The sequence below is a fragment of the Oncorhynchus nerka genome, linkage group LG7 (assembly GCF_034236695.1).
Source record: "Oncorhynchus nerka isolate Pitt River linkage group LG7, Oner_Uvic_2.0, whole genome shotgun sequence".
Classification (NCBI taxonomy): domain Eukaryota; kingdom Metazoa; phylum Chordata; class Actinopteri; order Salmoniformes; family Salmonidae; genus Oncorhynchus; species Oncorhynchus nerka.
In genome coordinates, this window is record NC_088402.1 from 90,132,015 (window position 1) to 90,154,872 (window position 22,858).

Here is a 22,858-nt window from a genome sequence, read left to right on the forward strand (position 1 = left end):
ATTCAAGAGCAGACAACAAACCCAGTTAAAGAATGTCTGCAGACAAAGTCTGTGCAAGTTGAGACTGGTGACCACTTCAGTCAAACAAAGCAGATTAAACAGGCATACTCATATACAGGGGAAACTGACCCCCCCCCCCCAAAAAAAAAATAAATCAATAGGATATTCATGATCATAACAGCAAGAGGGATGACAAATTAGCATTCAATAAAAGGTATAATGAATTAACTTCTGCAGCAGATCAGTATACAGTCTAGTTGTATTTACTGTACAGATCTGCTATAGAAGTTGATCAAGTAGCTTAATTGGGATGTTTCGGGTCCCAGCAGCAGCAGAGTACTCTTACCCAAAGGAGTTTGAGAAAGGCAGCGCTCTGTAGACCAATCGCAGCAATTAAAAAAACAAAACAGGAAAAACGAGAACAGGGTGAGGAACAAGCAGTGGTGGGCCGAGCAGAGTTAGCCTATCAGGTTGGGGCATAGATAAGCTACTGTAGGGCAGGGTTGCAGAGGAAGTGTTCTAGACAGCATGGCACACTATTTAGGGCATTACTTTTGACCCTAGGGTTCAGGTCTAAAGTAGTGCACTATATAGGGAATAGGGTCCCATAGGACTCTGGTCTAAAGTAGTGCACTATATAGGGAATAGGGTCCCATAGGACTCTGGTCTAAAGTAGTGCACTATATAGGGAATAGGGTCCCATAGGACTCTGGTCTAAAGTAGTGCACTAGATAGGAGAAAAAGGGAGCCATTTGGGACAACCATACGTTGACATGATTTTAAGAGACAAAGAATTTTACGCAGGTCAGCCATGGTGGCTGGGAAACCACGGCTCGAACAGGGGGGGTAACGGAGCTGGGAAACCACGGCTCGAACAGGGGGGTAACGGAGCTGGGAAACCACGGCTCGAACAGGGGGGTAACGGAGCTGGGAAACCACGGCTCGAACAGGGGGGTAACGGAGCTGGGAAACCACGGCTCGAACAGGGGAGGGGGGGGGTAACGGAGCTGGGAAACCACGGCTCGAACAGGGGAGGATGCCAACACACACACTGAAGTGGACTTGGAAACGTTAATGAACAAGCATATATTCCCGGTTCCCTTAGATAGTAGAGTTAGTATGTAATTAGGAGGGTGATTAAAGTGTAGGTGTTGAATGGACATATTTATAACATGAATGACAGCGTTGCTTTGAACCATAAAGGCATCTTCAACATAGCTGTACAAAAGGTATGGTCCACATGCCATCACCACAGCTAGTATCTCCACTGAACACAACTATAAACTCAACATGTGAAAGTGTTGGTCCCATGTTTCATGAGCTGAAATAAAGAGCCCGGACAAGTTCTATTCACACAAAAAGCTTCAAAATGTTTTGATGCACAAATTTGTTTACATGTTCGTGAGCATTTCTCCTTTGCCAAGATAAAATCTATCCACCTGACAGGTGTGGCATATCAAGAAGCTGATTAAACAGCATGATCTTTACACAGGTGCACCTTGTGCTGGGGGACAATAAAAGGCCACCAAAATGTGCCGTTTTGAAGGAGAGTTAAATTGGCATGCTGACTGCAGTAATATCCACCAGAGCTGTTGCCAGAGAATTTAATGTTAATTTCTCTACCATAAGCCAACGTCGTTTCAGAGAATTTGGCAGTACGTCTAACCGGCCGCGACCACATGTATGGCGTTATGTGGGTGAGCAGTTCGCTGATGTCAACGTTGTGAACAGAGGGCCCCACGGTGGAGGTGGGGTTATGGTATGGTGTTTGCTGATGTCAACGTTGTGAACAGAGGGCCCCACGGTGGAGGTGGGGTTATGGTATGGTGTTTGCTGATGTCAACGTTGTGAACAGAGGGCCCCACGGTGGAGGTGGGGTTATGGTATGGTGTTTGCTGATGTCAACGTTGTGAACAGAGGGCCCCATGGTGACGGTGGGGTTATGGTATGGTGTTTGCTGATGTCAACGTTGTGAACAGAGGGCCCCATGGTGGTGGTGGCGTTATGGTATGGTGTTTACTGATGTCAACGTTGTGAACAGAGGGCCCCATGGTGGAGGTGGTGGGGTTATGGTATGGGCAGGCATAAGCTACAGACAACGAACACAATTGCATTTTATCAAAGGAAATTTGAATGCATAGAGACACCGTGAAGAGATCCTGAGGCCCGTTGTCGTGCCATTCATTTTCCACCATCACCTCATGTTTCTGCATGATAGTGCACGGCCCCATGTCACAAGGTTCTAGACACAATTCCTGGAAGCTGAAAATGTCCCAGTTCCTCCATGGCCTGCATACTCACCAGACATGTCACCCATTGAGCATGTTTGGGATGCTCTGGATAGTTGTGTACGACAGCGTTCCAGTTCCCGCCAATATCCAGCAACTTTACTTAGCCATCGAAGAGTGGAACATTCCACAGGCCACAATCAACAGCCTGATCAACTCTATGTGAAGGAGATGTTTCGCGCTGCTTGAGGCTAATGGTGGCAACACCAGATACTGACTGTTTTTCTGATCCACTCCCTTACCTTTAAGGTATCTGTGTTTCAGGGGTAGTCAACCCTCTTCCTGGATAACTACTGGGTAGTACACAGGTATTTGCTCCAGTCCTGCTGTAATTCCAGATTCAGCTAATCAAGGTCCTGAGGTACAGCTGATTAGTAGATTTTCTACAACCCTAGAGGGTTGGTCTATATAAATACTACAATTAACATTCTCAAGTCACTGTTCTGTAACAGTGAAAACATTTGTTATCCGAGGGGCTTTAAAAATATATATATAATTTTTTTTATCTAGTAATTCTATTTCTATGGTTTTCCACCCCTGTTCTACAGGAAGGGCCGACGGCAGCCATTTTGTGTCTTGGTCTGTACCTCATGTCTCCCAGTTTCCTGCTGAGGACAGTGCCCATGGTGGAGAAGGCAGCGGTGGTCTTCTGTCCAGCCACAGACAGGGTCTCAGAAGTCTTCTTATACCTGTAAGGGGAGAGAAGAAAATGAGGGAGAGAGAGAGAGAGATGGGAGTAGAGGGAAGATGGTAGACGGAGAGAGGGCGAGAGAATCTCCTTAGAACATGACTGAAAACCAGCCTCAATTGGTTTAGAACAGATTAAGCAGTCAGGAAGTCAGCCACTAAGGAGTTAAATCACAGACAAAAGCTGCCTTAAAAAAACTAAAAAAACAGCAGCCCAATTCTGATAAGTTTCCACCAATTAGTCTTTGAAGCGATCAGCTCCTTTGACAAATTGGACAAATCATCAGAATTGGGCCTTTGACTGTCTGACTAATGAACAGCCATATAGGAGAAATACAGCAGGAATACAGAGGAAACAAGTGAAGAGAGAAATAGCACAGCAACAGCTTGTATCCAATACGTGACCAATGTCTCTACCAAGAACATTAAATTAAGCATTAGGTCTCCGCTCAATGGTTTGATTGAAAATTACATAAAAAATGGCTTCATTGACAGCCAGTAAGTTATAAGGGACAAACACAAGGACTTCTCTACTTTATGTCTATATCACACTACCACCGACCCCAGTGGGAGTTCAGTAGGGCGAGACGGACTACCACCGACCCCAGTGGGAGTTCAGTAGGGCGAGACGGACTACCACCGACCCCAGTGGAAGTTCAGTAGGGCGAGACGGACTACCACCGACCCCAGTGGGAGTTCAGTAGGGCTAGACGGACTACCACCGACCCCAGTGGGAGTTCAGTAGGACGAGACGGACTACCACCGACCCCAGTGGGAGTTCAGTAGTGCGAGACTGACTACCACCGACCCCAGTGGGAGTTCAGTAGTGCGAGACGGACCACCACCGACCCCAGTGGGAGTTCAGTAGTGCGAGACGGACCACCACCGACCCCAGTGGGAGTTCAGTAGTGCGAGACGGACTACCACCGACCCCAGTGGGAGTTCAGTAGGACGAGACGGACCACCGACCCCAGTGGGAGTTCAGTAGGACGAGACGGACCACCGACCCCAGTGGGAGTTCAGTAGTGCGAGACGGACCACCGACCCCAGTGGGAGTTCAGTAGTGCGAGACGGACCACCACCGACCCCAGTGGGAGTTCAGTAGTGCGAGACGGACCACCACCGACCCCAGTGGGAGTTCAGTAGGACGAGACGGACCACCGACCCCAGTGGGAGTTCAGTAGGACGAGACGGACCACCGACCCCAGTGGGAGTTCAGTAGGACGAGACGGACCACCGACCCCAGTGGGAGTTCAGTAGGACGAGACGGACCACCGACCCCAGTGGGAGTTCAGTAGGACGAGACGGGACCCCAGTGGGAGTTCCACGGACCTGACCCCAGTGGGAGTTCAGTAGTGCGAGACGGAGACCCCAGTGGGAGTTCAGTAGGACGAGACGGACCACCGACCCCAGTGGGAGTTCAGTAGGACGAGACGGACCACCGGACCACCGACCCCAGTGGGAGTTCAGTAGGACGAGACGGACCACCGACCCCAGTGGGAGTTCAGTAGGACGAGACGGACCACCGACCCCAGTGGGAGTTCAGTAGGACGTAGTGGGAGTTCAGGTAGACGGACCACCGACCCCAGTGGGAGTTCAGTAGGACGAGACGGACCACCGACCCCAGTGGGAGTTCAGTAGGGGACGGACCACCGACCCCAGTGGGAGTTCAGTAGGACGAGACGGACCACCGACCCCAGTGGGAGTTCAGTAGGACGAGACGACCACCGACCCCAGTGGGAGTTCCGAGACGGACCACCGACCCCAGTGGGAGTTCAGTAGGACGAGACGGACCACCCCAGTGGGAGTTCAGTAGGACGAGACGGACCACCGACCCCAGTGGGAGTTCAGTACGGACCACCGACCCCAGTGGGACGGACCACCGACCCCAGTGGGAGTTCAGTAGGACGAGACGGACCACCGACCCCAGTGGGAGTTCAGTAGGACGAGACGGACCACCGACCCCAGTGGGAGTTCAGTAGGACGAGACGGACCACCGACCCCAGTGGGAGTTCAGTAGGACGAGACGGACTACTGACCCCAGTGGGAGTTGGGAGTTGGGAGTTCAGTAGGACGAGACGGACTACTGACCCCAGTGGGAGTTCAGTAGGACGAGACGGACCACCGACCCCAGTGGGAGTTCAGTAGGACGAGACGGACCACCGACCCCAGTGGGAGTTCAGTAGGACGAGACGGACTACTGACCCCAGTGGGAGTTCAGTAGGACGAGACGGACCACCGACCCCAGTGGGAGTTCAGTAGGACGAGACGGACCACCGACCCCAGTGGGAGTTCAGTAGGACGAGACGGACTACTGACCCCGTATACAGTATTTTTAAGTTCAACTGGGTGGATCAATTGCACAACGCAGCAGCCTAAAACCAACCTCGAAACTCAAAAAAAAGGTTATTGTAAATGGTATTTTAAATGGTATTTTAAATGGTATTTTAAATGGTATTTTAAATGGTATTTTAAATGGTATTTTAAATGGTATTGTAAATGGTATTTTAAATGGTATTTTAAATGGTATTTTAAATGGTATTTTAAAAGGTTATTTTAAATGGTATTGTAAATGGAAAACAGTTGAAAAACAGAAGTAAAATAGTCTTTACATTAAAAGATCTCAGGCTCCTTAACAAACCTCAATGTGACCAACCTAAAGCAGGAATCTACCCTGACAAGACTGTGCTGAGGGGAGGATTGCTCGTAGTAATGGCTGGAATAGAATGGTATCAAAACCATGGTAACCACATGTTCCATTCTACACACATTCCTGCCCAATGCCCATAATATTATATAATCCCATCGTATAAAGATATCCCTCAATGCATGGCTGTTAGGCCTATACAGGGGTGGCACTCCACCCACAGACAGACGACTGAGCAGAGGTGGCGATTGTCTCTAGCGTGGCATCAATAGCTACGTCACCCTGATAGCGCAAGCATCGCTTACTAGACAGCCATTCAGTACACAAGTCTATAGGGTCTATTCAGACTGACCAATACACCAAAAGAAATGGTATTGGTAACTATCTGATAATAGTGGACACACCGTTGGGGAAACTATGCAGCTAGTGGAAACTATGCAGCTAGTGAACACACAGTTGGGGAAACTATGCAGCTAGTGGACACACCGTTGGGGAAACTATGCAGCTAGTGGACACACCGTTGGGGAAACTATGCAGCTAGTGGACACTATGCAGCTAGTGGACACACCGTTGGGGAAACTATGCAGCTAGTGGACACACCGTTGGGGAAACTATGCAGCTAGTGGACACCGTTGGGGAAACTATGCAGCTAGTGGACACACCGTTGGGGAAACTATGCAGCTAGTGAACACACCGTTGGGGAAACTATGCAGCTAGTGGACACACCGTTGGGGAAACTATGCAGCTAGTGGACACACCGTTGGGGAAACTATGCAGCTAGTGGACACACCGTTGGGGAAACTATGCAGCTAGTGGAAACTATGCAGCTAGTGAACACACAGTTGGGGAAACTATGCAGCTAGTGGACACACAGTTGGGGAAACTATGCAGCTAGTGGACACACAGTTGGGGAAACTATGCAGCTAGTGGACACACAGTTGGGGAAACTATGCAGCTAGTGGACACACCGTTGGGGAAACTATGCAGCTAGTGGAAACTATGCAGCTAGTGAACACACAGTTGGGGAAACTATGCAGCTAGTGAACACACAGTTGGGGAAACTATGCAGCTAGTGGACACCGTTGGGGAAACTATGCAGCTAGTGGAAACTATGCAGCTAGTGAACACACAGTTGGGGAAACTATGCAGCTAGTGGACACCGTTGGGGAAACTATGCAGCTAGTGGAAACTATGCAGCTAGTGAACACACAGTTGGGGAAACTATGCAGCTAGTGAACACACAGTTGGGGAAACTATGCAGCTAGTGGACACCGTTGGGGAAACTATGCAGCTAGGGGAAACTATGCAGCTAGTGGACACACCGTTGGGGAAACTATGCAGCTAGTGGACACACCGTTGGGGAAACTATGCAGCTAGTGGACACACCGTTGGGGAAACTATGCAGCTAGTGGACACACCGTTGGGGAAACTATGCAGCTAGTGGACACACCGTTGGGGAAACTATGCAGCTAGTGGACACACCGTTGGGGAAACTATGCAGCTAGTGGACACACCGTTGGGGAAACTATGCAGCTAGTGGACACACCGTTGGGGAAACTATGCAGCTAGTGGACACACCGTTGGGGAAACTATGCAGCTAGTGGACACACCGTTGGGGAAACTATGCAGCTAGTGGACACACCGTTGTGGAAACTATGCAGCTAGTGAACACACAGTTGGGGAAACTATGCAGCTAGTGGACACCGTTGGGGAAACTATGCAGCCAGTGGACACACCGTTGGGGAAACTATGCAGCTAGTGGACACACCGTTGGGGAAACTATGCAGCTAGTGGACACACCGTTGGGGAAACTATGCAGCTAGTGGACACACCGTTGGGGAAACTATGCAGCTAGTGGACACACCGTTGGGGAAACTATGCAGCTAGTGGACACACCGTTGGGGAAACTATGCAGCTAGTGGACACACCGTGGGGAAACTATGCAGCTAGTGGACACACCGTTGGGGAAACTATGCAGCTAGTGGACACACCGTTGGGGAAACTATGCAGCTAGTGGACACACCGTTGGGGAAACTATGCAGCTAGTGGACACACCGTTGGGGAAACTATGCAGCTAGTGGACAATGAATGAATGAATGAATTTTACACGTTGTAAAGCAGGTCAGAGGGTCTGCAGGAGATGTACTGGCCTTCTTCTTAGTCATCACATTCAGCCAGACCAGTACATTCAGCCAGACCAGGCCTTCTTCTTAGTCATCACATTCAGCCAGACCAGACCGGTACATTCAGCCAGACCAGACCGGTACATTCAGCCAGACCAGACCGGTACATTCAGCCAGACCAGACCGGTACAGTCAGCCAGACCAGACCGGCACAGTCAGCCAGACCAGACCGGCACAGTCAGCCAGACCAGACCGGCACAGTCAGCCAGACCAGACCGGCACAGTCAGCCAGACCAGACCGGCACAGTCAGCCAGACCAGACCGGTACAGTCAGCCAGACCAGACCGGTACATTCAGCCAGACCAGACCGGTACATTCAGCCAGACCAGACCGGTACATTCAGCCAGACCAGACCGGTACATTCAGCCAGACCAGACCGGTACATTCAGCCAGACCAGACCAGGCCGGTACATATTCAGCCAGACCAGGCCGGTACATTCAGCCAGACCAGGCCGGTACATTCAGCCAGACCAGGACCGGTACATTCAGCCAGACCAGGCCGGTACATTCAGCCAGCCAGACCAGGTACATTCAGCCGGTACATTCAGCCAGACCAGACCAGCCAGACCGGTACATTCAGCCAGACCAGACCGGTACATTCAGCCAGACCAGACCGGTACATTCAGCCAGACCAGGCCGGTACATTCAGCCAGACCAGACCGGTACATTTCAGTACATTCAGCCAGACCAGATTCAGCCAGACCAGGCCGGTACATTCAGCCAGACCAGACCGGTACATTCAGCCAGACCAGACCAGAGTACATTCAGCCAGACCAGTACATTACATTCAGCCAGACCAGACCGGTACATTCAGCCAGACCAGTACATTCAGCCAGACCGGTACATTCAGCCAGACCAGACCGGTACATTCAGCCAGACCAGACCGGTACATTCAGCCAGACCAGACCGGTACATTCAGCCAGACCAGACCGGTACATTCAGCCAGACCTGACCGGTACATTCAGCCAGACCAGACCGGTACATTCAGACCAGGCCGGTACATTCAGCCAGACCAGGCCGGTACATTCAGCCAGACCAGGCCGGTACATTCAGCCAGACCAGGCCGGTACATTCAGCCAGACCAGGCCGGTACATTCAGCCAGACCAGACCGGTACATTCAGCCAGACCAGACCGGTACATTCAGCCAGGCCAGACCAGTACATTCAGCCAGACCAGTACATTCAGCCAGACCAGACCAGTACATTCAGCCAGACCAGACCAGTACATTCAGCCAGACCAGTACATTCAGCCAGACCAGACCAGTACATTCAGCCAGACCAGTACATTCAGCCAGACCAGACCAGTACATTCAGCCAGACCAGACCAGTACATTCAGCCAGACCAGACCGGTACATTCAGCCAGACCAGACCGGTACATTCAGCCAGACCAGACCGGTACATTCAGCGAGACCAGACCAGTACATTCAGCCAGACCAGACCAGTACATTCAGCCAGACCAGACCAGTACATTCAGCCAGACCAGACCAGTACATTCAGCCAGACCAGACCAGTACATTCAGCCAGACCAGACCAGTACATTCAGCCAGACCAGACCAGTACATTCAGCCAGACCAGTACATTCAGCCAGACCAGAACATTCAGCCAGACCAGACCGGTACATTCAGCCAGACCAGACCGGTACATTCAGCCAGACCAGACCAGTACATTCAGCCAGACCAGACCTTCAGTAGGACAATTTTTTTATATATTTTTAAACAGCCTCAACTTCAGTCCTCAAGTCACCAACAACTTCTGTTGTTGCCCCACACAAGCTATAATAATAATAATAACAATAATAACAATAACAATAGGCATGTGCAAAAATGTGACTTTGGGGGGCTCTAGGGCTGCAGTTGAGGAACAGGGCCTAAAGAACCAAGACAGAGAGAAGCTACCATGAAACCCACACTGAAACCCCTCACCATCCCACACACCACCAGCCAAACAGAACAGAAGCATGGTCAGACAGAACAACTCCTCCCTCCAAGCACCAAGCAAATGGCATGAAGACAGAATCCCCTTTACCCCTGCTGAAACCAACTTTAAACAAAGAAACAGAAAAGTAATGTATATATATATAGACTCACGCTTCAGATTGGGCAATGCCATCCAAAGTTTCAGACGCTGTCAGATATCTATGGACACACAGTACGACATTGAACATTTTAACAAAAATAAATATATACTTTTTACATGGAAGGAAAGGGCAAGTTAGAGACTTTAATGTTTATATGAAATTGGACTTAACACACACACACACAAATTCAAAATCTTGATTAATGCGTCAGGACAACAGTGACACAATATTTTTTTATATATATATATATTTTTTTAAAGTCTTCGGAAAATTTCAGACATGACAAATGCCCAAGTACATAACGTGGGTTGCACTAAACTAGTGTATGTTCAGGGATTAGAACTCCCTTAGTAACGCACAATTTAATTTAACCTTTACACAAAGAGTATCCAGCATCGGAATATTTGATAAGTCATTCAGTTTGCACAAACCAAACAGTGCCTGAAACAAAACATGGAATTAGTGGCATCCTGCAGATCCGGTTTTGTCGGTTGCCTGAATGGAAAGGAGGATGTGGCTACGTTTCTGCTGACTAGAAAGGAAACTGGAAAGCAATACATACCACAGCTGCAGTCTTGCTAAAAAGAAATAGCTAAATGAACACTTTACTTTCTTAAATATATCTGTAAATACTGATACAAATCAAAATGTATGTATTAAGCTTTTGTGAAAAAAGTGCTTATGCAGAAACTCAGCCTAAAAACACCAAACAATGAATATTTAGAAGCACAGTGGCTCAGACTCCCTAGAAAAAGACTGGAACCTAGGAAGAAACAGGATCTGAGAGGTGGCCAGTCCTCTTCTGGCTGTGCCGGGGTGGAGATTATAACAGAACATGGCCATTAAAGCCAGATTGTTCTTCAAGATGTTCATAGATGACCAGCAGGGTCAAATAATAATAATCACAGTGGTTGTAGAGGGTGCAACAGGTCAGCGCCTCAGGAGTAAAATGGCAGTCGGCTTTTCAAAATGTGTCTGGTCACAATGCAATCTCACCAGGTGCACACACAGCCAACCTAGCTCTCTCTCGATTGGTGTTTCTCCCTCTCTCCAGCATTCCATTCCTCACCCACACAATCCTGTTAAGAGTAAAACTATATATGTGTGTGTGTGTGTGTGTACTGAAAGAACAGTGCACGATAGCTCACACAAGCCACTTACCAAGCCTGTTAATATTGGCCTACAGCCATTCAGATTTTTTTGTTGTTGCTGCAGCAACAGTGGTGGCGTGAGAAGGTTAGTTTTACTACCTTTTCACATAGATGTCGGATATAAATACTGTAGCATGGAAGAGGGGGGGGAAATTAGGGTCCCCCCCCTGTTTCCCTAGCTTTAAGCGCAACTAATAACAGAAGTGTAAAAACAAATATTGGTTTTTGGTTCAGACGATGTCACCTTAACACTGAGAAGCCTCGGGCAAGGAAGTTCCCCGTTTTATAGTAAGGGACTGATAGACGTCAATGTGATGGTGAGTCATTGCTAGCTAGCGATCAAAAAAGGATCATTTTGAGATGGGCCGACAGCTTTAGCTCCCGCATGGCTCATTGAGACTCCTTACCGGTGTGGGATTATCCAAACGTTTGACTGCTGACACCATGTTCAGAGATCTGTGTGGGATTATCCAAACGTTTGACTGCCGACACCATGTTCAGAGATCTGTGTGGGATTATCCAAACGTTTGACTGCCGACACTCTGTTCAGAGATCTGTGTGGGATTATCCAAACGTTTGACTGCTGACACTCTGTTCAGAGATCTGTGTGGGATTATCCAAACGTTTGACTGCCGACACCATGTTCAGAGATCTGTGTGGGATTATCCAAACGTTTGACTGCCGACACCATGTTCAGAGATCTGTGTGGGATTATCCAAACGTTTGACTGCCGACACTCTGTTCAGAGATCTGTGTGGGATTATCCAAACGTTTGACTGCTGACACCATGTTCAGAGATCTGTGTGGGATTATCCAAACGTTTGACTGCCGACACCATGTTCAGAGATCTGTGTGGGATTATCCAAACGTTTGACTGCCGACACCATGTTCAGAGATCTGTGTGGGATTATCCAAACGTTTGACTGCCGACACCATGTTCAGAGATCTGTGTGGGATTATCCAAACGTTTGACTGCCGACACCATGTTCAGAGATCTGTGTGGGATTATCCAAACGTTTGACTGCCGACACCATGTTCAGAGATCTGTGTGAGATTATCCAAACGTTTGACTGCCGACACCATGTTCAGAGATCTGTGGGGGATTATCCAAACGTTTGACTGCCGACACCATGTTCAGAGATCTGTGTGGGATTATCCAAACGTTTGACTGCCGACACCATGTTCAGAGATCTGTGTGGGATTATCCAAACGTTTGACTGCCGACACCATGTTCAGAGATCTGTGTGGGATTATCCAAACGTTTGACTGCCGACACCATGTTCAGAGATCTGTGTGGGATTATCCAAACGTTTGACTGCCGACACCATGTTCAGAGATCTGTGTGGGATTATCCAAACGTTTGACTGCCGACACCATGTTCAGAGATCTGTGTGGGATTATCCAAACGTTTGACTGCCGACACCATGTTCAGAGATCTGTGTGGGATTATCCAAACGTTTGACTGCCGACACCATGTTCAGAGATCTGTGTGGGATTATCCAAACGTTTGACTGCCGACACCATGTTCAGAGATCTGTGTGGGATTATCCAAACGTTTGACTGCCGACACCATGTTCAGAGATCTGTGTGGGATTATCCAAACGTTTGACTGCCGACACCATGTTCAGAGATCTGTGTGGGATTATCCAAACGTTTGACTGCCGACACCATGTTCAGAGATCTGTGTGGGATTATCCAAACGTTTGACTGCCGACACCATGTTCAGAGATCTGTGTGGGATTATCCAAACGTTTGACTGCCGACACCATGTTCAGAGATCTGTGTGGGATTATCCAAACGTTTGACTGCCGACACCATGTTCAGAGATCTGTGTGGGATTATCCAAACGTTTGACTGCCGACACCATGTTCAGAGATCTGTGTGGGATTATCCAAACGTTTGACTGCCGACACCATGTTCAGAGATCTCCAAGTAGTGTCGGTAGGAGATCTCGTGTTCACACAGCAATGACCTTGCAGCAGTCAGCCTCGTTAAAAATACCCCAAAACAGTAGAAGGCCGTAGCGTCATTTGGTAATACCGGTCCATGCGTTGCTTATGGTCTCGATTGTAGCTTATAAAAATTTTTAAAAAAGCCAATGTAGCGAGTTCAATTCCCGGGACCACCCAGATGTAAATAAGCACAAATAAATATTCCACACAGAGTGAGTCCATCTTATGTGACTTGTTAAGCACAATTTTTTTTTTTTTTTTACTCCTGAACGTATTTAGGCTTGACATAAGTGGTTTAACTTACTGACTCAAGACATTAAAACAAAAACAATTCCTACCCTATGACATCACCACGACACGGGGGGAAAAAAAGGTAGCAAATTAAACTACATCTTTCTGTGACGTTAAAAAACCCCCTCTATGTTATTAAATAACTGTTCTTTATAAAAACAGATGGTCTCACAGGGAATGGGAGTTTTCACCACGTAGCAGGCAGAGGAACATGCTCCCTATGGACAAAGACAGGTGTTATAACATAATATGAGATACAGCAGCCATGTTATTAAAGTTCTGAGCAGAGCGCGGGGCGGCGCAAACACACTAGTTGCAGGCGACAGGTGGCGATCGATTTGAGCAGTAAAACAGGAGAGACTCACAACTCTGAACCGGTAACTTTCTCATTCCACTCGCCAAGTTTCTCAGTGGTTCTGACATAGCTAGAAGACAGAGACTGGGGTCAGAGATGTACAGCTCAGCGGTGTGCCCACGGTTAGCCGTCTGTCTGGTCCCTTGATTCATGCTATAGGGTGGATCCAGAACCGTAAAACGGGCTCAGATATTTTCTATTCACATTGTCCAGAACCAGGCTTAGCACAGCACAGCCCTACAGTAAGAGTCAAGCATTTGTAAGAGGCTTAGGTTGATATGATATCTGAGAAAGGGAACGATCCAGTGGCTACAACCAAAGATAGAATAATGAGCCAGATGTTTCACCGGATGTATAAAATGTGAAGCATCCACTACCAAATATGGTCCCGAGAGGAAGCCCAGTGGCCAGCAGTGGGAGGAGACAGATTTGGGCCAACATTCTGCCAATTTTCTCATCGATTAAACATGGGACTGCAATATAGTTTTCAGTTCTCAAAACTAAAATCTGGTATGAACACAGTGGACTAAGTTTTGTCGACTTGACCCTTTTCCAAAGTATAAAATGTTTTGTTGTTTACGAGTGCAAGGGCAAATTGAGTTACTGCACCTGTGCACTTCAGAGTAGGCGTTCCCTAAAGGAAAAAAATAAATATATAATATATATATATATATATATATATATATATATATATATATATATATATATATATATATACACACATACATACACACAAATACAACGCGTCAAAAGGATCTCGGTAGCTCGTGATTGGCTCTGCCCACTAGGACTCATTTTCTCCCATTGAAAAACTACAGGTTGTGGTTTTATCTTCGGTCATTAAAAATCAATTACAATGACTCATACAGAAACTTTAAAACATAAGATGTTTCACCCATTAGTTTGACTTAGTGTTTTTTTTAAAACCAAGGATATTCTACTTACGCATTGGAGGTCTGGACATCCTGCCACCCCTTGGTGAGGTTCTGTTTGAGCTCGTTGAGGGGGCTCAGCCCCAGCTTCCTCTTTAGCTCAGCAGAGTGCTTCTCTTTGGCCAGGAGCACCTGTCTCAGGGTGTTGATCTCCTCCTCCACCTGACAGCAACACACAGGAGAGGTCAGAGGTCAAGTCCAAGCTCCTTTCTCCAGTGTGGGTTAACTGAAGAGACCTTCTTTGGGGGAATAGTCCTAAAGCATGCAAACTACATTAAGCCAAAATATAAAAACGCAACAATTTAAGATTTTACTGCGTTCGAGTTCACATAAGGACATCAGTCAATTGAAATAAATAAATAAGGCCCTGATCTATGGATTTCACATGAATAGATATACAGACAAGCATATGTGGATCAGAGAACCAGTCAGTATCTGGTGTGGATCAGAGAACCAGTCAGTATCTGGGTGTGGATCAGAGAACCAGTCAGTATCTGGGTGTGGATCAGAGAACCAGTCAGTATCTGGGTGTGGATCAGAGAACCAGTCAGTATCTGGGTGTGGATCAGAGAACCAGTCAGTATCTGGGTGTGGATCAGAGAACCAGTCAGTATCTGGGTGTGGATCAGAAAACCAGTCAGTATCTGGTGTGGATCAGAAAACCAGTCAGTATCTGGTGTGGATCAGAAAACCAGTCAGTATCTGGTGTGGATCAGAAAACCAGTCAGTGTCTGGTGTGGATCAGAAAACCAGACAGGGCCTACATTGGTGAGCTCAGACCAACAGACAGGGCCTACATTGGTGAGCTCAGACCAACAGACAGGGCCTACATTGGTGAGCTCAGACCAACAGACAGGGCCTACATTGGTGAGCTCAGACCAACAGACAGGGCCTACATTGGTGAGCTCAGACCAACAGACAGGACCTACATTGGTGAGCTCAGACCAACAGACAGGACCTACATTGGTGAGCTCAGACCAACAGACAGGACCTACATTGGTGAGCTCAGACCAACAGACAGGACCTACATTGGTGAGCTCAGACCAACAGACAGGACCTACATTGGTGAGCTCAGACCAACAGACAGGACCTACATTGGTGAGCTCAGACCAACAGACAGGACCTACATTGGTGAGCTCAGACCAACAGACAGGACCTACATTGGTGAGCTCAGACCAACAGACAGGACCTACATTGGTGAGCTCAGACCAACAGACAGGACCTACATTGGTGAGCTCAGACCAACAGACAGGACCTACATTGGTGAGCTCAGACCAACAGACAGGACCTACATTGGTGAGCTCAGACCAACAGACAGGACCTACATTGGTGAGCTCAGACCAACAGACAGGACCTACATTGGTGAGCTCAGACCAACAGACCGGACCTACATTGGTGAGCTCAGACCAACAGACAGGACCTACATTGGTGAGCTCAGACCAACAGACAGGACCTACATTGGTGAGCTCAGACCAACAGACAGGACCTACATTGGTGAGCTCAGACCAACAGACAGGACCTACATTGGTGAGCTCAGACCAACAGACAGGACCTACATTGGTGAGCTCAGACCAACAGACAGGACCTACATTGGTGAGCTCAGACCAACAGACAGGACCTACATTGGTGAGCTCAGACAACAACAGACAGGACCTACATTGGTGAGCTCAGACCAACAGACAGGACCTACATTGGTGAGCTCAGACCAACAGACACGACAGGACCTACATTGGTGAGCTCAGACCAACAGACAGGGCCTACATTGGTGAGCTCAGACCAACAGACAGGGCCTACATTGGTGAGCTCAGACCAACAGACAGGACCTACATTGGTGAGCTCAGACCAACAGACAGGACCTACATTGGTGAGCTCAGACCAACAGACAGGGCCTACATTGGTGAGCTCAGACCAAACATTGGTGAGCTCAGACAGACAGGACCTACATTGAGTGAGCTCAGAGCCAGAACAGACAGGACCTACATTGGTGAGCTCAGACCAACAGACAGGGCCTACATTGGTGAGCTCAGACCAACAGACAGGACCTACATTGGTGAGCTCAGACCAACAGACAGGACCTACATTGGTGAGCTCAGACCAACAGACAGGACCTACATTGGTGAGCTCAGACCAACAGACAGGACCTACATTGGTGAGCTCAGACCAACAGACAGGACCTACATTGGTGAGCTCAGACCAACAGACAGGACCTACATTGGTGAGCTCAGACCAACAGACAGGACCTACATTGGTGAGCTCAGACCAACAGACAGGACGACAGGGCCTACATTGGTGAGCTCAGACCAACAGACAGGGCCTACATTGGTGAGCTCAGACCAACAGACAGGGCCTACATTGGTGAGCTCAGACCAACAGACAGGGCCTACATTGGTGAGCTCAGACCAACAGACAGGACCTACATTGGTGAGCTCAGACCAACAGACAGGACCTACATTGGTGAGCTCAGACCAACAGACAGGGCCTACATTGGTGAGCTCAGACCAACAGACAGGACCTACATTGGTGAGCTCAGACCAACAGACAGGGCCTACATTGGTGAGCTCAGACCAACAGACAGGACCTACATTGGTGAGCTCAGACCAACAGACAGGACCTACATTGGTGAGCTCAGACCAACAGACAGGACCTACATTGGTGAGCTCAGACCAACAGACAGGACCTACATTGGTGAGCTCAGACCAACAGACAGGACCTACATTGGTGAGCTCAGACCAACAGACAGGACACCTACATTGGTGAGCTCAGACCAACAGACAGGACCTACATTGGTGAGCTCAGACCAACAGACAGGACCTACATTGGTGAGCTCAGACCAACAGACAGGACCTACATTGGTGAGCTCAGACCAACAGACAGGACCTACATTGGTGAGCTCAGACCAACAGACAGGACCTACATTGGTGAGCTCAGACCAACAGACAGGACCTACATTGGTGAGCTCAGACCAACAGACAGGACCTACATTGGTGAGCTCAGACCAACAGACAGGACCTACATTGGTGAGCTCAGACCAACAGACAGGACCTACATTGGTGAGCTCAGACCAACAGACAGGGCCTACATTGGTGAGCTCAGACCAGACAGGACCTACATTGGTGAGCTCAGACCAACAGGCCTACATTGGTGAGCTCAGACCAACAGACAGGGCCTACATTGGTGAGCTCAGACCAACAGACAGGACCTACATTGGTGAGCTCAGACCAACAGACAGGACGACAGGGCCTACATTGGTGAGCTCAGACCAACAGACAGGGCCTACATTGGTGAGCTCAGACCAACAGACAGGGCCTACATTGGTGAGCTCAGACCAACAGACAGGACGACAGGGCCTACATTGGTGAGCTCAGACCAACAGACAGGGCCTACATTGGTGAGCTCAGACCAACAGACAGGACCTACATTGGTGAGCTCAGACCAACAGACAGGACCTACATTGGTGAGCTCAGACCAACAGACAGGACCTACATTGGTGAGCTCAGACCAACAGACAGGACCTACATTGGTGAGCTCAGACCAACAGACAGGACCTACATTGGTGAGCTCAGACCAACAGACAGGACCTACATTGGTGAGCTCAGACCAACAGACAGGACCTACATTGGTGAGCTCAGACCCAGACAGGAGCTCAGACAGGGCCTACATTGGTGAGCTCAGACCAACAGACAGGACCTACATTGGTGAGCTCAGACCAACAGACAGGACGACAGGACCTACATTGGTGAGCTCAGACCAACAGACAGGGCCTACATTGGTGAGCTCAGACCAACAGACAGGACCTACATTGGTGAGCTCAGACCAACAGACAGGACGACAGGACCTACATTGGTGAGCTCAGACCAACAGACAGGACCTACATTGGTGAGCTCAGACCAACAGACAGGGCCTACATTGGTGAGCTCAGACCAACAGACAGGACGACAGGACCTACATTGGTGAGCTCAGACCAACAGACAGGACGACAGGACCTACATTGGTGAGCTCAGACCAACAGACAGGACCTACATTGGTGAGCTCAGACCAACAGACAGGACCTACATTGGTGAGCTCAGACCAACAGACAGGACCTACATTGGTGAGCTCAGACCAACAGACAGGACCTACATTGGTGAGCTCAGACCAACAGACAGGACCTACATTGGTGAGCTCAGACCAACAGACAGGACCTACATTGGTGAGCTCAGACCAACAGACAGGACGACAGGGCCTACATTGGTGAGCTCAGACCAACAGACAGGACGACAGGACCTACATTGGTGAGCTCAGACCAACAGACAGGGCCTACATTGGTGAGCTCAGACCAACAGACAGGACGACAGGACCTACATTGGTGAGCTCAGACCAACAGACAGGACCTACATTGGTGAGCTCAGACCAACAGACAGGGCCTACATTGGTGAGCTCAGACCAACAGACAGGACGACAGGACCTACATTGGTGAGCTCAGACCAACAGACAGGACGACAGGACCTACATTGGTGAGCTCAGACCAACAGACAGGACCTACATTGGTGAGCTCAGACCCAGACAGACAGGACCTACATTGGTGAGCTCAGACCAACAGACAGGACCTACATTGGTGAGCTCAGACCAACAGACAGGACCTACATTGGTGAGCTCAGACCAACAGACAGGGCCTACATTGGTGAGCTCAGACCAACAGACAGGACCTACATTGGTGAGCTGACAGGGCCTACATTGGTGAGCTCAGACCAGCAGACAGGACGACAGGACCTACATTGGTGAGCTCAGACCAACAGACAGGACCTACATTGGTGAGCTCAGACCAACAGACAGGACCTACATTGGTGAGCTCAGACCAACAGGACCTACATTGGTGAGCTCAGACCAACAGACAGGACCTACATTGGTGAGCTCAGACCAACAGACAGGACCTACATTGGTGAGCTCAGACCAACAGACAGGACCTACATTGGTGAGCTCAGACCAACAGACAGGGCGACAGGACCTACATTGGTGAGCTCAGACCACCTACAGACAGGACAACAGGACCTACATTGGTGAGCTCAGACCAACAGACAGGACGACAGGACCTACATTGGTGAGCTCAGACCAACAGACAGGAGACAGGACCTACATCAGACCAACAGACAGGACGACAGGACCTGGTGAGCTCAGACCAGACAGGACAACAGGGCCTACATTGGTGAGCTCAGACCAACAGACACGACAGGGCCTACATTGGTGAGCTCAGACCAGCACAGGACACAGGACCTACATTGGTGAGCTCAGACCAACAGACAGGACGACAGGACCTACATTGGTGAGCTCAGACCACAGACACGACAGGACAGCTCAGACCAACAGACAGGACCTACATTGGTGAGCTCAGACAGACAGGACCTACATTGGTGAGCTCAGACCAACAGACAGGACCTACATTGGTGAGCTCAGACCCATTGGTGAGCTCAGACCAACAGACAGGGACCTACATTGGTGAGCTCAGACCAGACAGACATTGGTGAGCTCAGAGACAGGACCTACATTGGTGAGCTCAGACAGACAGGACCTACACAGACAGGACCTACATTGGTGAGCTCAGACCAACAGACAGGACCTACATTGGTGAGCTCAGACCAACAGACAGGACCTACATTGGTGAGCTCAGACCAACAGACAGGACCTACAGCTCAGACCAACAGACAGGGCCTACATTGGTGAGCTCAGACCAACAGGGACAGGACAGACAGGGACCTACATTGGTGAGCTCAGACCAGACAGGACGACAGGGCCTACATTGGTGAGCTCAGACCAACAGACAGGACCTACATTGGTGAGCTCAGACCAACAGACAGGACCTACATTGGTGAGCTCAGACCAACAGACAGGACGACAGGGCCTACATTGGTGAGCTCAGACCAACAGACAGGACCTACATTGGTGAGCTCAGACCAACAGACAGGACCTACATTGGTGAGCTCAGACAGACAGGACCTACATTGGTGAGCTCAGACCAACAGACAGGACCTACATTGGTGAGCTCAGACCAACAGACAGGACCTCAGACCAACAGACAGGACATTGGTGAGCTCAGACATTGGTGAGCTCAGACCAACAGACAGGACCTACATTGGTGAGCTCAGACCAACAGACAGGACGACAGGGCCTACATTGGTGAGCTCAGACCAACAGACAGGACCTACATTGGTGAGCTCAGACCAACAGACAGGACGACAGGACCTACATTGGTGAGCTCAGACCAACAGACAGGACCTACATTGGTGAGCTCAGACCAACAGACAGGACGACAGGACCTACATTGGTGAGCTCAGACCAGGACCTACATTGGTGAGCTCAGACAACAGGGACCTACATTGGTGAGCTCAGACCCAGACAGGACATTGGTGAGCTCAGGACACCTACATTGGTGAGCTCAGACCCAGACAGGACGACAGGACCTACATTGGTGAGCTCAGACCAGACAGACAGGGCCTACATTGGTGAGCTCAGACCAACAGACAGGACCTACATTGGTGAGCTCAGACCAACCTACATTGGTGAGCTCAGACCAGACAGGACAGGAGCTCAGACCAACAGGGACCTACATTGGTGAGCTCAGACCCAGACAGGACCTACATTGGTGAGCTCAGACCAACAGACAGGACCTACATTGGTGAGCTCAGACCAACAGACAGGACGACAGGGCCTACATTGGTGAGCTCAGACCAACAGACAGACAGGACGACAGGACCTACATTGGTGAGCTCAGACCAACAGACAGGACCTACATTGGTGAGCTCAGACAGGGCCTACATTGGTGAGCTCAGACCCAGACAGGACAGGAGCTCAGGGACCTACATTGGTGAGCTCAGACCAACAGACAGGACGACAGGACCTACATTGGTGAGCTCAGACCAACAGACAGGACCTACATTGGTGAGCTCAGACCCAGACAGGACCTACATTGGTGAGCTCAGACCCAACAGACAGGACCTACATTGGTGAGCTCAGACCATTGGTGAGCTCAGACAGGACAGACCAACAGAGGGCCTACATTGGTGAGCTGACAGGGCCTACATTGGTGAGCTCAGACCAACAGACAGGACCTACATTGGTGAGCTCAGACCAACAGACAGGACCTACATTGGTGAGCTCAGACCAACAGACAGGACCTACATTGGTGAGTGAGCTCAGACCCAACAGACAGGACCTACATTGGTGAGCTCAGACCAACAGACAGGACCTACATTGGTGAGCTCAGACCAACAGACAGGAGCTCAGACAGGACCTACATTGGTGAGCTCAGACCAACAGACAGGACAGGACCTACATTGGTGAGCTCAGACCAACAGACAGGACGACAGGACCTACATTGGTGAGCTCAGACCAACAGACAGGGACAGGACCTACATTGGTGAGCTCAGACCAACAGACAGGACGACAGGACCTACATTGGTGAGCTCAGACCAACAGACAGGACGACAGGGCCTACATTGGTGAGCTCAGACCAACAGACAGGACGACAGGGCCTACATTGGTGAGCTCAGACCAACAGACAGGACGACAGGGCCTACATTGGTGAGCTCAGACCAACAGACAGGACGACAGGACCTACATTGGTGAGCTCAGACCAACAGACAGGACGACAGGACCTACATTGGTGAGCTCAGACCAACACAGGGCCTACATTGGTGAGCTCAGACCAACAGACAGGACCTACATTGGTGAGCTCAGACCAACTGACAGGGCCTACATTGGTGAGCTCAGACCAACAGACAGGGCCTACATTGGTGAGCTCAGACCAACAGACCATTGGTGAGCTCAGACAGGACATTGGTGAGCTCAGACCAACAGGGCCTACATTGGTGAGCTCAGACCCAGACGGGACCTACAGGAGCTCAGACCAACAGACAGGACCTACATTGGTGAGCTCAGACCAACAGACAGGACCTACATTGGTGAGCTCAGACCAACAGACAGGACGACAGGGCCTACATTGGTGAGCTCAGACCAACAGACAGGACCTACATTGGTGAGCTCAGACCAACAGACAGGACCTACATTGGTGAGCTCAGACCAACAGACAGGACGACAGGACCTACATTGGTGAGCTCAGACCAACAGACAGGGCCTACATTGGTGACTCAGACCAACAGACAGGACGACAGGACCTACATTGGTGAGCTCAGACCAACAGACAGGACGACAGGGCCTACATTGGTGAGCTCAGACCAACAGACAGGACGACAGGGCCTACATTGGTGAGCTCAGACCAACAGACAGGACGACAGGACCTACATTGGTGAGCTCAGACCAAC

The 22,858-nt window shown here is 49.5% G+C and overlaps 1 protein-coding gene across 1 annotated transcript in view; it reads right to left on the reverse strand.

Moving 5' to 3' along the window:
* LOC115118515 (tumor protein D54-like) overlaps positions 1-22,858 on the reverse strand; it is a 42,860-nt gene that overhangs the window by 5,687 nt on the left and 14,315 nt on the right. Inside the window, exons 3-5 of the mRNA XM_029647145.2 lie at positions 14,578-14,726; positions 9,894-9,941; positions 2,876-2,977 (exon numbers count right to left, since the gene is read on the reverse strand). Coding sequence (XP_029503005.1) covers positions 2,876-2,977; positions 9,894-9,941; positions 14,578-14,726 — 299 coding nt within the window. The remainder of the gene's footprint in view (positions 1-2,875; positions 2,978-9,893; positions 9,942-14,577; positions 14,727-22,858) is intronic.